Source organism: Planococcus citri, chromosome 3 (assembly GCF_950023065.1).
Source record: "Planococcus citri chromosome 3, ihPlaCitr1.1, whole genome shotgun sequence".
Taxonomy (NCBI): domain Eukaryota; kingdom Metazoa; phylum Arthropoda; class Insecta; order Hemiptera; family Pseudococcidae; genus Planococcus; species Planococcus citri.
In genome coordinates, this window is record NC_088679.1 from 76,147,115 (window position 1) to 76,162,114 (window position 15,000).

General features: G+C 33.0%; 2 protein-coding genes across 8 annotated transcripts in view; one reads left to right on the forward strand and one right to left on the reverse strand.

The window, feature by feature from the left end:
• Nucleotides 1–15,000, forward strand: part of LOC135839318 (CAR1 transcription factor-like) — a 98,561-nt gene that overhangs the window by 22,226 nt on the left and 61,335 nt on the right. The gene's annotated exons all lie outside the window — the stretch shown is intronic.
• Nucleotides 319–8,607, reverse strand: LOC135839326 (probable inactive serine/threonine-protein kinase scy2). 2 transcript variants are annotated; one of them, XM_065355316.1, is made up of 5 exons: nucleotides 8,022–8,607; nucleotides 2,094–2,362; nucleotides 1,675–1,831; nucleotides 1,184–1,511; nucleotides 319–1,092 (listed from the first exon to the last, which is right to left on the reverse strand). In XM_065355316.1, the coding sequence occupies exons 2-5, from the start codon at nucleotides 2,266–2,268 to the stop codon at nucleotides 829–831; spliced, it is 924 nt and encodes a 307-aa protein (XP_065211388.1). In that variant the 5' UTR covers nucleotides 2,269–2,362; nucleotides 8,022–8,607; the 3' UTR covers nucleotides 319–828. The 2 variants fall into 2 exon arrangements, with proteins under 2 accessions (XP_065211388.1, XP_065211387.1); XM_065355315.1 differs by having other exon boundaries at nucleotides 1,184–1,553; nucleotides 8,022–8,602.

Here is a 15,000-nt window from a genome sequence, read left to right on the forward strand (position 1 = left end):
CAATAAATTCTGAATATTAAATTATATTTTCATTTTTTGACTAATTTTTAACTGAAAGTGATTTTTTGATTTGAAAAATTTCTTCTAAGATGACCTTTTCTGAATAAAAGTTACAAAGAAATTTCAAAAGTAAGAAATTTCGATGCTTATAAAATCGAAACCGTGAATCATGAAAATTTTAATAATTGTTCAATATTTTTCAATTTTTAAAACTGGTTTTGAGTAACTTTTTAATAAAAAATGTGATCAAAAGTTCCTTTAAAAAAAAAAGAAATGAAGGTTCGTAATTCGTATTGAAAAAAAAGAAAGAAAAATACGAAAGAAACAATGTTTAATAATAAGTAAAAAAAAAAAGTCGATGGCAATACACAAAAATCTAGAGAAGGAATTCAAAACCTTAGTCTACATATAATCGTCGTATCTGTATAAAAATCAATACGAAATACAAAATAGGTACAAAATTGAGCTTAATTCACTGAAACGAGATAACTTAAAAAATAATTACACTCTAAATACAGTCAATTACGAAGAAAACGAAAGAAACATATCACTTACAGTACACTTAGATTTAAAAGAAAAAAAAATAAATGCTCGAATAAAGAGTACATCGAACACAATTTTATCGACTTATTATTACGTAAGTAAAACGAAACACTTCTGGTAATGAAGAGATACACCGTGATGTTGTACGTGTTTTTATATCGAAATACATTATGGTACCTATAAAAATATTATAACACGAGAATCTGGTAACCGATAACTTTTTTGTCTTAAGAAATGAGAGAAAAAAAAACGAAAAAGAAAATTAATATCTATGATGAGTGAAGATCAAGCGTGATTGTGATCGTTTGAGGAACTGGTATCTTCTTGAAATTCAGCATCGTATAAGATCTGTTGAATTTTAATCTTAGTGGCAGCTTTTGTTTTGGAATTAAATCGTTTGAGAGATGCAGCAACCGATAAACAGAATAGTTCATCTTCGTCGTACGGTGGATTCGGAGGTATCGATGTGTTCTTTTGATGGGTATGCGGTTCCATCGAGTTGTAGTCGTAGGATCTGGGCGAGTTTGGAGTTTCACCTCTTGAATCGTCCTGTCAAAAAATAAAAATGCTCAATTATTATCAATATTATATGAGTTCAAATTTGAATGTAATTGAATCGCTTGGTTTGTAAATAGGTTACCTGATGCTCCGAAAGTAATTTACGTAATTTCGACTGAGATGGTTTTAAATCACTATCTTCGTTAAAGTTATCTTGATTCATACTACAAGCCCAAGGATCTACTTCGATCACATCTCCATTACTGCTGTTATTATTCGACGACGTGTTGTTTTCAAAATGAGCCACTCCGTTGGCCAGGGCACCATTTAGAGTGCTGTTGAACCAGTCCTGCATCGGTTTAGGTATCAAAGGAGGTAGATTTTTGAGATCAGTTTTGAGTTTTGATTTCGTTAGTTTCTTCAGCGCTTCCTCGTTCGAAGGGTTAATGCTGTAAGGCGCGTTCGATGATCTAGAATTATTATACGATGTGTTAGAATCGTTACTCGAGGTCCTAGAATAATAAAAAAATGTGTTAATATCGTTCACTATCTATAGTGGAGTCTTTCCCACGAGATGGTACATGTTTGTATACGAGTAAAATATTCGACAGGCCTAATTTAATATTTACTCACTTTCTATGCACGATTAAATCCCAAAGAAATGACATATCTTCTAAATATGGCCAGACTTCGTGTCTTCTGTATACTTCTTCGCCTTCGGTAACTAACATTTTCTTTTCTCGGACATATCGATCGCGTAAATTTCTCCATCGATTTTTCGCATCCAAAGCTGAAACATGCGAGAAAAATTACTGGTTAGTTTGGCTCATTGTTTTCCTTCTTAATAGGTACTTCGAAAATTTGAAATAATCTTATCAGTTGCAATATTTGATATCGATCTATATTGTGTATTGTGTATTAATTGATTTAAAAAATGCATAGTTTCTGCATTAGACCACTGGAATGGACTAAGATGCATTACATTCCTAGTATTCGACCGAAGAAATTTGAATTCAATTTGACCATACGAGGTAAATAGGTACTTTACTTACGTTTCACATTTATCGTAGCTCCTATAGCGTTCCATGTTTCCTCTTTGAGCTTCATATCTTTATAATTTTCGTGCTTCTGGTCGTAAATAAAGGGATATTTTCGGACTTCGTTGATCAATATCTTATCGCCTTGGATCATCGACATGACCGCGTAAAATTTATCGTAATTTTTCATCGTTCGAGTCTGAGCTGCTCAAATGGCTAATTGTTATTACTAGTGACCGATGCACCGACAACAATAACACCGATGTAAAAATATATTCGTGAACCTGAAACATACAACGTCAAGGTGAAGGTTATTAACATTGTTGTACTATTGCTTTGCTACTGGAGAAGTTCATGCGTCGCATATGTAATAAGGGCAGCATAATTTCAAGGTTGTGCTTTCTTTTGAGCTGCTATGTTCTTTATGTTGGAGGAAAAACGACGGGGAGGGGAGGGGGTTTCAGGCTGAGGTATTCGTTCATCTTTGCCTATTGCTAAGTTTGAGCGAGTGATTGGTTCGAAAGGTGACAATATTATTTTTTTGAAAATTTTGACAATATTGTGACTTCTGTTTATTGAGTTAAATTCGGTTTGTTTTTTGTCGTTCAAATGATTGCAAGGTCATCAAACTTGTCATATAGGACCGAATTTCACTCTTAAAATTTCAAAAATGGAATTTTTTTTCTTGGCAACTACCACAATGGGTAAGTAGTTTGTGTCTTCATTTGGTGAAAGTCGAAGAAGCTTTTCTTGAAAATTTTCAGGTATTTATAAAATAATGATGGATTGAAGTATTCTCTCTGATTTTTCTGAATTTTTATTGACTTTCATTCTTTATTTTTGTAGCTTTGCCAAGGAACTGTTTAGTTTCTGAACAGGGTGCCTACATAATATTCCTCCTTTTTGCTTCTTAGCCGTCTATATAGGTTTTGTGCTGACTTTTTACTAGTTTTTTGAATCTAATATTGACATTTTTTATTCATCCTGTTTTCCTTTCAAAATTTTCATTGCTTGATTTTTTTTTTGAAATAGAGAAATTTTGGACCAGATGCTCTCGGCTCTCTCCCCGTTCTTCCCACTAAAACACGAAAAAGAATAAGTTGACTGCTGGAACCTCGTTTTTTGCAAACAGGATTTAAATCAAATTTTAAAATTTTACATTTATCCCCTCTTTTTAAAATTTCGAAAATTTCTTGCTGAATGTAAATTTCAAAAATTGATTTTTTTGGAAAATAAGAAAATTTTGAACCAATCAGCTTGCTCTCTTAAAAGCATGAAAAAAAAAGTTCACCGCTAAAGATCTGGTTTTTTTTTTTTCAAAAATCTGATTCGTTTGATTTTTTTACTCAAATTTTGAAATTTCCTACATTTTGGTCTCACCTTTTTTTCAAAATTTTGATTTTCTTTAGTTTTTCTAGTTTTATTGAACATTATTAAAAGATTCTCACCCAACTCCTTCCATCGTTTTTCGGAAGAAAAGCAATTTTTGAACCAATCCACTTGCTCTCTTAAGCATGAGAAAAAGTTTACTGCTAAAGATCTGTTTTTTTTTTATTTTTTTACTCAAATTTTAAAATTTACTACATTTGTTCCCGCCTTTTTTTTCCTTCAAAATTTTGATTTTTTTCAGTTTTTCTACTTTTTTTGAACATAGAAAAATTCTCACCCAACTTACCCTCTTTCAAGTATGAGAAAAATCTGAAAGCCGATTTGGGGGGGGGGGGGGTTCAATAAAACTTTGAAAATTCCTTATTTATCCCAATTTTTCATGATTTTAATTTTTTTCCATTCTTTCTAGTTTTTTTCAAAGATCTGACTTTTTCTACTTATTTTTTTACCCAAATTTTGAAATTTCCTACGGTTGTTCTCACCTTTTTTTTTTTTAATTTTGATTTTTTCAGTTTTTCTAGTTTTATTGAACATTGAAAGATTCTCACCCAACTCCTTCCATCGTTTTTCGGAAAAAAAAATTTTTTTGAACCACTCTACTTGCTCTCTTAAGCATGAGAAAAAGTTCACTGCTAAAAGATCTGTTTTTTTTCAAAGATCTGATTTTTTTGATTTTTTTACTCAAATTTTAAAATTTACTACATTTGTTCCCACCTTTTTTCCTTCAAAATTTTGATTTTTTTTAGTTTTTCTACTTTTTTTGAACATAGAAAAATTCTCACCCAACTCTTTACCCTCTTTCAAGTATGAGAAAAAGCTGAAAACCGATTTGGGGGGGATTTCAATAAAACTTTGAAAATTCCTTATTTATCCCAATTTTTCATGATTTTGATTGTTTTCCATTCTTTCTAGTTTTTTTTCCAAAGATCTGACTTTTTCTACTTATTTTTTTACTCAAATTTTGAAATTTCCTACAGTTGTTTTCACCTTTTTTTTCAAAATTCTGATTCTTTTCAGTTTTTCTACTTTTTTTGAACATAGAAAAATTTTCACCCAACTCCTTCCATCGTTTTTTGGAGAAAAATATAATTTTGAACCAATCCACTTGCTCTCTTAAGCATGAGAAAAAATTACCTGTTAAAGATCTGCTTTTTTGAAAAAATTTTACTCAAATTTTGAAATTTCTTATACTTGTTCTCACATTTTTTTCAACATAGAAAAATTCTCACCTAACTCTTTGCCCTCTTTTAAGTATGAGAAAAAGTTAACTGCTGAAAACCTGTTTGGGGAACATTCCTTATTTATCCCAACTTTCCATGATTTTAATTTTTTCCCATTCTTTCTAGTTGTTTTTTTTGTTTTAAAAATTTGTTTATTTTTGCTAGTTTTTCCTCTTTCCTTACCTTTGATTGAAACATTTGAAAGCAGTTCTCAGCAGAAAGTCCTGCCTTTTCGCCAAAATTATTCTAATTTTTTTCAACATTTTCATTTTTTTTTCAATTTATCCGAAAATTTTTCCAAAAAATTGAAGCGTTTTGAAAAAATTCTCGTGTGTTAGTTCCTGAATTCTGGTTTCAAAAAAAAAAAATTTAAACCATTCCTAAAGAACATTATTTTTTTTTTTTGGAAAAATTTGCTCATTCTTGCCAGTTTTTTTTTATTTCCTTGCCTTTGATTGAAACATTAGAAAACAATTCTCAGCAGAAAGTCCTGCCTTTTCGCCAAAATTATTCTCATTTTTTTCAACATTTTCAGATTTTTTTCTTGTTTTTTGTTTTTTTTTTTAATTTATCCGAAAGTTCTTCCAAAAAATTCTCTTATGTAAATTCCTGAATTCTGATTTCAAAATAAATTTACCTACAGCGTTTCTAAAAAACATTAATTTTTCTTTTGGCCAAAATTTGCTCATTCTTGCCAGTTTTTTTTTATTTCCTTGCCTTTGATTGAAACATTTGAAAACAATTACTTATCTATAGAAAGTTTATTCTCACTTTTTTCAACATTTTCATATCTTTTCTAGTTTTTTGTTTTTTTTTAATCCGATAATTCTTCAAAAAAAATTGAAGCGTTTCGAATAAATTCTCGTGTGTTGATTCCTGAATTATAATTTCAATAAAAATTTTCACCATTTCGAAAAAATATTTTTCAATTTGAAAGAAAACAAATTTTTTTAAGCTACAATATTGTGTGGTTTCTTATTCATAAATTTTCACAATGAGACGTTGCTGGATCAAGTTTTCAAGGCACATATGTACAAAACTTTTGCCAAAATCGAGAACTGAAAAATGATAAGAGGAGGGAGGTATAATCCCTTCCCACCTGCTCTGTTCAATTTAGAAGACTCCGAGTTCAAATTATCAATTTTTGAGACACAAAAAACTCGATCAATAATTAATGAATCGTGGATAGGTTTTTAGATTTTTTGAAAACTGGTTGAATTGATTTTTTTAACGCAAAATCCAGACGAATGACATTTTTGTTTATTTCTCCCCCCCCCCCCCCTCCACCCACCCACCCCAGCTTCCTCCTACTATTTTTTTCTCACGATAAAAAATTTCCTAAAATTCTCTATTGATCCGTATTAACACTTCCTACTCGCTGAGAATTTTCAAAAATTTGGCAAAAAATTCCTATTTTACAGTTGTTCAACATTTTCATATTTTTTCTAGTTTTTTTGTTTTTTTTTTAAATCCGAAAATTTTTCAAAAAAATCAAAGTGTTTTGAAAAAATTCACGTGTGTTGATTCCTGAATTTTGATTTCGAAAAAATGTTACACCATTTCGAAATAACATTATTTTCAATATGAAAGAAAAAGGTATTTTTTAAGCTACAGTATGTGATTTCTTATTCGTAAATTTTCACCATGAGACGTTGCCGGATCTAGTTTTCAAGGCACATACAGAACTTTTGCCAAAATCGAGAACTGAAGAGTGATAAGAGAAGAGAGGTATAATCCCTTCCCCCGGCTCTGTTCAATTTAGAAAACTTGGAGGTCAAATTATCAATTTTTGGAGGCACAAAAACTGGATCAATAATGAATCGTGGATAGGTTTTGAGATTTTTTAAAAACTGGTTGAATTGATTTTTTCAACACGAAATTCAGAAAAATTAAATTTTTGTTGATTCCCCTCTCCCCCTTCTGCTTACTATTTTTTTCCGCGATAAATAATTTCCTAAAATTCTCTATTGATCCGTATTAAAGCCTTCCTCCAGAGAATTTGGAAAAGCTTGGCAAAAAATTCCTATTTTACAGTTACTTTTATTTCGCAGTAGAAAGTTTCTTTTCCCAAATTGAGGTATAAATTCACATTAGAATATACTTAGGTCTAACATTCAAAATTCAGATTTCAAAGTTGCATGTTTTTGCAAGTCTTGACAAGTTTATTCGCTCAAAAATGGTAATTTTATGAAAATCGGAGTTTCAAAATTTAAAAATACTGTAATTCTGACTCGAATTATTGTAAGAGCTGAAAAATTGCTTTTAATGGTTCATCGGGGTTGTCAAAATCCTGCAGTAAGACAGGATTTCATTGACAATGGGGATGCCTTCCTGGAATACTTGTTTGTTCCAAGCCCGACACACTCCATTGTTAGTCCACGGCGCGGTCGTGGAAACTGTATTGTACTCGACGTGCTCGGTTCTTTTTTCGAAGAGAGTTATTCTCAAATAATTTTTAAAGCTTATTACTCTGTATACCTAAGCCTGTTTGTTTGAATATCATAGGTCTTAATGGTTTCAGTTTGGCTACATTATATTGTTTTTATTTTTTTATCTGGGATTTTATCTTACATTAGGCGAACACTTCTACGAAAAGGAAAAACATGATTTTCAGAGAAAGATAATGATAAAACTACCAAAACATCTGTCTGTAAGAGGAATCGAATTTGCTTTATAGGAAAACTACACGTATTTAAAATATTCTCATATACCTATATTTTTTTTTGAATTTTGATTTTTTTCTTCGTTGTATTTGTTTTTTGCTGGTTCATTTCTTGGCCATTATTCAACTCGAGAGCTTTTTTTTTCAACAAAATAGTTATCAGTTCACTCGAATCGTTTTGATTGGCCGGTATGAAATCATTCCAACCAATAGAACGACTAGAACGTTAAAAATTAGTACACTTTTCGGCGGGAAAACTTCAAAAAGATGGGTGAAAATTAGTGTTCCGGTATACAGTTTGGCGAAATAAACGTGAAAATGAATGGGGATACCAACGTAATGAATACGAAGTTCGATGCACTGTGCTGTATGTCTGTGTAGTCTACATATGTATTACATTGAGGCATTATGTACTACCTATCAACTATCAAGTTCAGATGTTGGCGGTGATAGTGCCATTATAATAACAATTGACACAGCTGATGCCTGCGATGTGTACGTAATCATCACCAACACCAGCACACACAATACTTATAAGTACGAGCACAGAGCACGTGAATTGTTGGAAAATTTTCTAGTATCCTATTACGTAGTCGTATAGGCATAGATAGGTAGGGTACATGTGCATGCAATACGTACATAAATGTATCGAAACGAAACGATTAAACTTACCTTACGTAAACGTTGGCGTATAGGTATGCTGCAGATTATAGATTGTAAATCAACGACCGAAAAAAAGAGAAAAAATTAGGAAAATTCGAACGCACAATTTTCGCGAAAAATCGCACCACTTTTTCGAGAACGATGAACGAACACCACTATAGCACTAGAGAATCGATTCGGTAGTAGCGATCACAACTTACGGTATAAATTTAAATATCGAATGAAAATTAATTAAAATTTTAGTTGGAAAGAACACAGGGTACGCAATAAGTAAGTGCTCGGATGAGTTATCGAGTACTAGAAAAAACGTAGCGTAGTGAAAAGGAGCATAGCGTTGAAATGAAACCGGCTCGACGGTTGGCTTTTTGTTAAAGAGTGAACAACGTTGTTGCATGAACGGCGTACGGGCGAAAAAAGAACGAACGTTTGTAACTGGTCCTGCTGTTGGTGTTGCTGATCCATAGGCATTGTCGACGACGGAGTCGGACGCGGACGGGCGCACTGCAACCGGCAACCGCCGTCGAGCAGACGCGCTGCGTCCGTTGTCGGTTCTGTCAAGAGGAATGAATACGAGTAGGTACTACGACTACGTGTAAAACGTGTATGAAAAGGTGTCCTAGTGTGCTAGTGTGTACAAAATGTACGTTGTACCTAGAACGTATGTTATTGTAAAGCGAAATAATCTACTGTATAGCTCTCTATGTGCGACCACTAAAGAGCTATACTAGATACGTATGTGTGTGTAATTGTGTATAGTGCAGCTAAACAGCCGCAGCATGTACACGTTAGCTGGAGGCTGGAATTATGTATGTACCTGTGTAGTACAGGGTGTCCTGTTTGTAGTGTCATACTCTTGCGATTAGCTATCTGGAACTGGAAGCAATGTGCTGTGCTTAAATGTCGTTTCTAGAACATTCAGGTTTATACATGTGTGCTTTGAAGTTTTTTGAAATTCGAGAAAGTTGTGCTCCTAGTATTTTAGAAGTGTGGGGTGGAGGAGAAGGGAGTACTATCACTCATATGTCAATGAGTTGGTGCCTGCATTATAGTACACATTTTAAAACTGAGATTTGAACTCGGATCAGAGAACATGGCGATTTGTATCTGAAAGAGCTTGCATTCATTGAAAAACCTCTAGTGACTTAGTTTACTGTAGGAATCTGTAATTTATGAGAACACTGAAGAATCCTTGGACGTGGTATCTAACGGAATATTTTTTCAAAAAATCACTACTTTTTCACCTTACTTTTTTTCAACCAAATTTTCAGAAAGCTCCCAACTAGATCCCCTCCTCACCCCCCCCCCTCAAACACAAAAAATCAACGAAGTCACATCTTATTTCACAGGAAAATTTTCAAAACAGATCTGAAATTGGAAGAAAATTTGTATGCAAAGTACTTTTCAATTTCAATCAAAATAATTTTTAAAAAAAATACAATGAACGCATTACTGAATTTTTTCATTTTTTCACTACCTAATTGACTAAATTCACGACTTTTTCAATACTTTCGCTGTACTGAAACTGATTCACGACTGTCAATTAATCATTATATTACGCCTCCCAAAAATACGCAAAAATTCAAAAAAAAAAACTTTAAAAATGAGAAAAAATTGAAAGCAAATTTTTCCAGTGAAAAAGAACTGTTACTTGATAATTAACAGCAGAATTATAAGCCGAAAACTTTTTTTATCTGATTCAATTGGGGTGAGGAAAGAGGAGAGGGATGAGTGGGATCATATCAGAGTTTCTTCGAGGCCAATTTTTTTCTGGCCACAATTTTATTTATATTTTGCAAAAAAAAACAAGAAAAAATACATCAAAAATTAAAATTGTGAAAAGCGAACAGAATAAAATAGAGAAAATGTCAACGTTGGATTAAAAAATGGAAAAAAGCAAAACTTTTTCTTGTAAGTTTGGCAGCAGATTACATTTTTAGCTGAATAATTTTCAAAATGTTTTCATGAGTCCCCCAGGGGGGGGGGGGTGGAGGAGATCGCCAATTTATACAAGTTTGAATTTGATGGAAAAAAGACAATTTATGCAAGTTTAAATTTTTCTGGCCACAATTTTATTTATATTTTGCAAAAAAAAAAAACAAGAAAAATACATCAAAAATTAAAATTGTGAAAAGCGAACAGAACAAAATAGAGAAAATGTCAACGTTGGATTAAAAAATGGAAAAAAGCAAAACTTTTTCTTGTAAGTTTGGCAGCAGATTACATTTTTAGCTGAATAATTTTCAAAATGTTTTCATGAGTCCCCCAGGGGGGGGGGGGAGGAGATCGCCAATTTATACAAGTTTTAATTTGATGGAAAAAAGACAATTTATGCAAGTTTAAATTTGATGGAAAAAACGGAAATAAATAAGATTGTTTTGCAATTTTGGCAAAAAAGCAGGACTTTGAAAAGAAATTCTTTCAAGTTTTCATATTGAAACAGAAAATTTTTTGAAACCCCCAGATTCAGGGAGACAAAACAAATATGGAATTGAAATTCATCAAAGTTGATTTCTTTCCTAATTTTTATAGAGAACAAAAACAAGTAAAGTAATAAAGCAAGAACTTTTTCGTCATTTTTTGAAAAAAAATCAAGACAAATGTGTGGGTATAGAGATGCGGGAAAAGCAAGACGCAGGACTTTTAGACTATAAATACCTTCTTGTGCATCCTGGTTTCTGTACTTTTGTCTTGATTTTTTGTCAATATTTTCAAAAAGTCTTGATTCTTTTTTATGAAATTTGGAAAAAAGCTCTTCTTGTTTCTATTTCTCTCAATCAACGATTTTTTTTCTTCTGATTGTGAGTTTTGATTTTCTCAGGTTAGGATACTTGAATGCGAGTTGTACAGTTGATGTCATTTTTGAGCTTTTTCATTCAATATACGCAAAAATAAGTCATACTGACAAGAATAAAATTGAAGTTTTTTTAGGGGAGGAGGGGGGAGGGGGGTTGGTGACTGAAAAATTGCAGACTGGTACGTATGAGAAAAAATACCAATTTTTGCCGAATAAAATGACGAGTTCTTAAGATGAAATACTTACAAATAGAATATGATGTCACAATTTCACCAATACTCACATTAAGTAAGGATCATTAAAAAATTGTTATTTTCTCGTTTGAATTTATGAAAGTTCCAAACATGGATTTTTCTTTTTTGTTCAGACTTTAGAGATAGGAATCGGGTCAACTGAGGCAAGGCCAAAAGCTTTCGAAAATTTAGGTTTCGAAAAGTAAAAACAATGTTTTAAAAATTTGTTCATTTCTTTCGATCCAAAATTTTAGAATTTGAATGATGACGTTTTAAAAACTTCAATTTTGAAATTGAAAAGGAAACAGACCCGAGTGAAACAAGGGCAATAGCTTGTTTCGAGAAGAAAAAAACAATGTTGTTTAAAGTTTGAAAAATAATGTTTTTCGAAACAATCACCAAAAATATGATACCAATCAAATTTCACTTTTTTTGTTTTACGTGTTTGCAAATGATGATTTCTTAATTTTTTTCAAAAATAGGTAACTGGAGAAAATTTTGGATTTGACCTGACACAAGAATGTTTTGATAATAGGTACGTGTCTAAATGGGTCAAAAGAGTCGCAAAGATAGTAAATCCGAGTTTATAGTGGTGAATTTCTTTTTTTCCCGATTAAAAGCATTTTTTTGAAAACTGAAGAAACTGGAAATCCGCAGAAGGCTCTAGAACACTTCGAAACTGTGATCAATCGACTCTGGAGGTTAAAAATAGGGCCTAAAACAAATTTCAGCTTTCCAGGTCAATTTGTTAAAATTTTGATTTTTTTCCAATTTTCATCTAAATTTTCAAAAATTTGTCAACAATTCAAAAATGAATTTCGGCCCCTGAAATTATGGATGTTGGTGTATTTTGGGGTCCTCTTTCGATTCGTCTTTGTTTGGTTCAAAACTTTCGTGCAGGTTGGGATACTTCCTCCCTTGTGAGTGGTTGGGAGTTCGGTAAATTTATGTTTTTAAAATATTTCCTTCTCAGATATTTTGCATTACCTAATTAGGTATGGCAAAACATTTAAATAAGTATATCATTTTTATTCTGAACCTGGGGAAGTATTCTGGATTACGATGATGGCGATTTTTTTGAGATACATATAAGTAGGTAGCTAGGTACCTATTGCCATTTTGAAAAACTGGAAAAAATTGAGAAGTTTTTGGCTATTTTTCAGAATTTTTTGAAATAGGAAATAAAGACTAAAAAATTGGTCCAATTGCATTTCAAATTGATGTACTTCAAGTTCCAGAAATAATATCTTTTGATTTTTTTTTGGCACAATTAATGCCAAACGTGTATTTGAGATGAAATCATTTTCAAAGTTTAAATTTACCCTGATCAATTAGGAATAATTAATTGGCGCCTAATCAGGATTTCAAAACTATGATTTTGAACTTCAATCACTGGATTCAAAGTTGTTTCACTTCGAAGGAGAATACATAGATGAACAGGGAACATGAAGACCTGATTTGAATTTTAAAACCAGGGTTCAAACTCAGATGCTGAATTCTGATTAGTTCAATTCAAAGGAGATAGAAGATCAGGGAGCAAGTAGCGAATTCATTGAGATGTTCGGTAGCTAATACCTGATCTGAATATCAAAATAGAGATTTTTTCAATGGAAATGTGTTCTTGGTGCTCTAACGAGCTGATGTCTGATCTACATTTTCGAATCCCCGATTCAAACTCCAATCACTTGATTCAATGTTTTCTTGAGGATCAGTATGGATCCAAGGGTGGAAACCAGGTTCAAAATCTTTCAAAATTTTCCAACAAAACGTGTCTTGCTAGATTTCTTGTTATAGTGGAGTGGCAACTGAAAAAAAATGGCATTTGATGAAAGAAGCGTGAATTTTGGTATGATGAATTTTAGGGCCAAAATGAAGTTTTTAAGACCGGGAGCCATTCGGGCTCCCCCCTCCTTCGAGGGGGGTGGACCCTACAATTTTGAAATAAGTCCTGTCGATCGAGTTATGGTCAGAAATCAATTATTATGGTGTCCACTGTTAGGTATTGATCAGCACTTTCTATTTTCACCATTGAAGTCATCGTCCCCCCTCTACCCCTGGCGTGGGTCTCAGCCCCCTAAATTGTGGATCTGGAAGACGTTGAGACTCGGAAATGTAATTTTGTGAAAATATCCTTCAAAAAGTGTACAAGTAATTTTGGTGATTCATTTTTTGGTTTCCTCCCCCCTTCTGCCCCCTGTGGCACCTCAAAACTTAAAAAACGTGCAAAATTGCCGCTTTAATGACAAAACATGGTGGAAACGGTGAGCGAAATGCTAATTCTTCTTGAAACTGGTAAGAAACATTTATTGAAAGCAGTACGTAACGCGAAAAATAATGACTCTCCCCTTTACGCGCCCCCATCAACCCCTAATTGCAAAAACAAATATACTGGTCAAAATTCCATCAGAATTGAAATATTAAGCCAGTTACTGTTTAATATTGATCGATATGTTCCGCTAAAAGTGTCGGAATCATCGCATACCTCCCACCCCTTCAAGGGGGCAGACCCCTAAAATGTGGAGTCGATGAAACCCCCACTTATGGAACTGAAATTCTGTAAATATGCACTTCTCTGGTCATAGGAATATATTTAATAGTCTATTTCATCGATTACATTCCTCACCCCGCTCCCGCCCCTCCCCCTTTATAAACCATTATACAAAATTTGATCAAAAAGTAACCCCTCCTGCTTTGTAGCGCGCTCCATAGAAAAGTTACAGAAGTCGTTGTACACTTAATGGATAGAGAATTTCATCAGCTTTCCAACGGTATGTTTGTGATCATTGTGAGATGAAAACAAGCGAACCTGTGTACAATAAAGTGAATGAAGGTTTGGGTGCTTGGTCCATGCGAAAGCAATTTTTCAATTTTCTATCTCCTACTTTGTGTCGCGCTTCGGAGGAACGTTACATTACAGAAATTGTTTTATACTCAATCGATAGAGAATTTTATCAGCTTTCCAACGGTATGTTTGTTATATGAAAACAAGCAAACCTCTTTCTAATAAAGTGAATAAAGGTTGGGGAGCTCGGTTCATTTGAAAGCAATTTTTGAATTTTCTGTCTCCTACTTTGTGCCGTGCTTTGGAGGAACATTACGTTACAGAAGTTGTTTTATACTCGATCGATAGAGAATTCTATCAGCTTTCCAAAGATATGTTTGTGAGATGAAAACAAGCAAACCTGTGTGAAATGTAAGTGAATGAAGCTTTGGGCGTTTGTTTCAAGCAATGAAGCAATCCTTGAATTTTTGACAAATGGTCACCCCTCCCGTCATCTCACAATGATCACAAACATACCATTGGAAAGCTGATAAAATTCTCTATCGATCGAGTATAAAACAACTTCTGTAATGTAAGCTAGTGATGTTAAAATGCGCGCATATTCATTTGCCTGCGCGCAAGGTGAGCATTTGCGCGAAAGGTGAGCATTTGCGCGCAAGGTGAGCATTTGCGCGAAAGGTGAGCATTTGCGCGCATATGCCCGCATTTGGGCGCAAATTCCACAAATGGACGTTATTTGCTTCTATTTGTGATTTTCAACAAGAAAAGTTATCCAAAAAACGGAAAAGCATGAAAAAATAGGGCAAAAGTAGGACAATTTCTCATTTATTTTATTTAAAAGGAAAGGAGAGGGGTTCAATAATATTGCAATCAATTTTTTTCACTGCTTTAGAAAATATTTTGATTTCTTTTTGAATTCGAAATTTTCAAATGTTTGGACCTTTTCTTCCGAATTTATCATCATTTGAGTGAAAATTTTTAGAAATTAAAATATCCAAAATAAGGGAAGAATATAATGGAAATTGAAAAATTTTTGATTCAAAGTATGAAAAAACAAGCAATTTTTCCAAAAATACTCGTACCTACCTCAATATTTTCAGAAAGGGGAGCCCTCAAATTTTTGTTCCATAGTTAAGAAATGGTAAAAAAGACAATAGCAAGACAATTTCTCAAATTTTA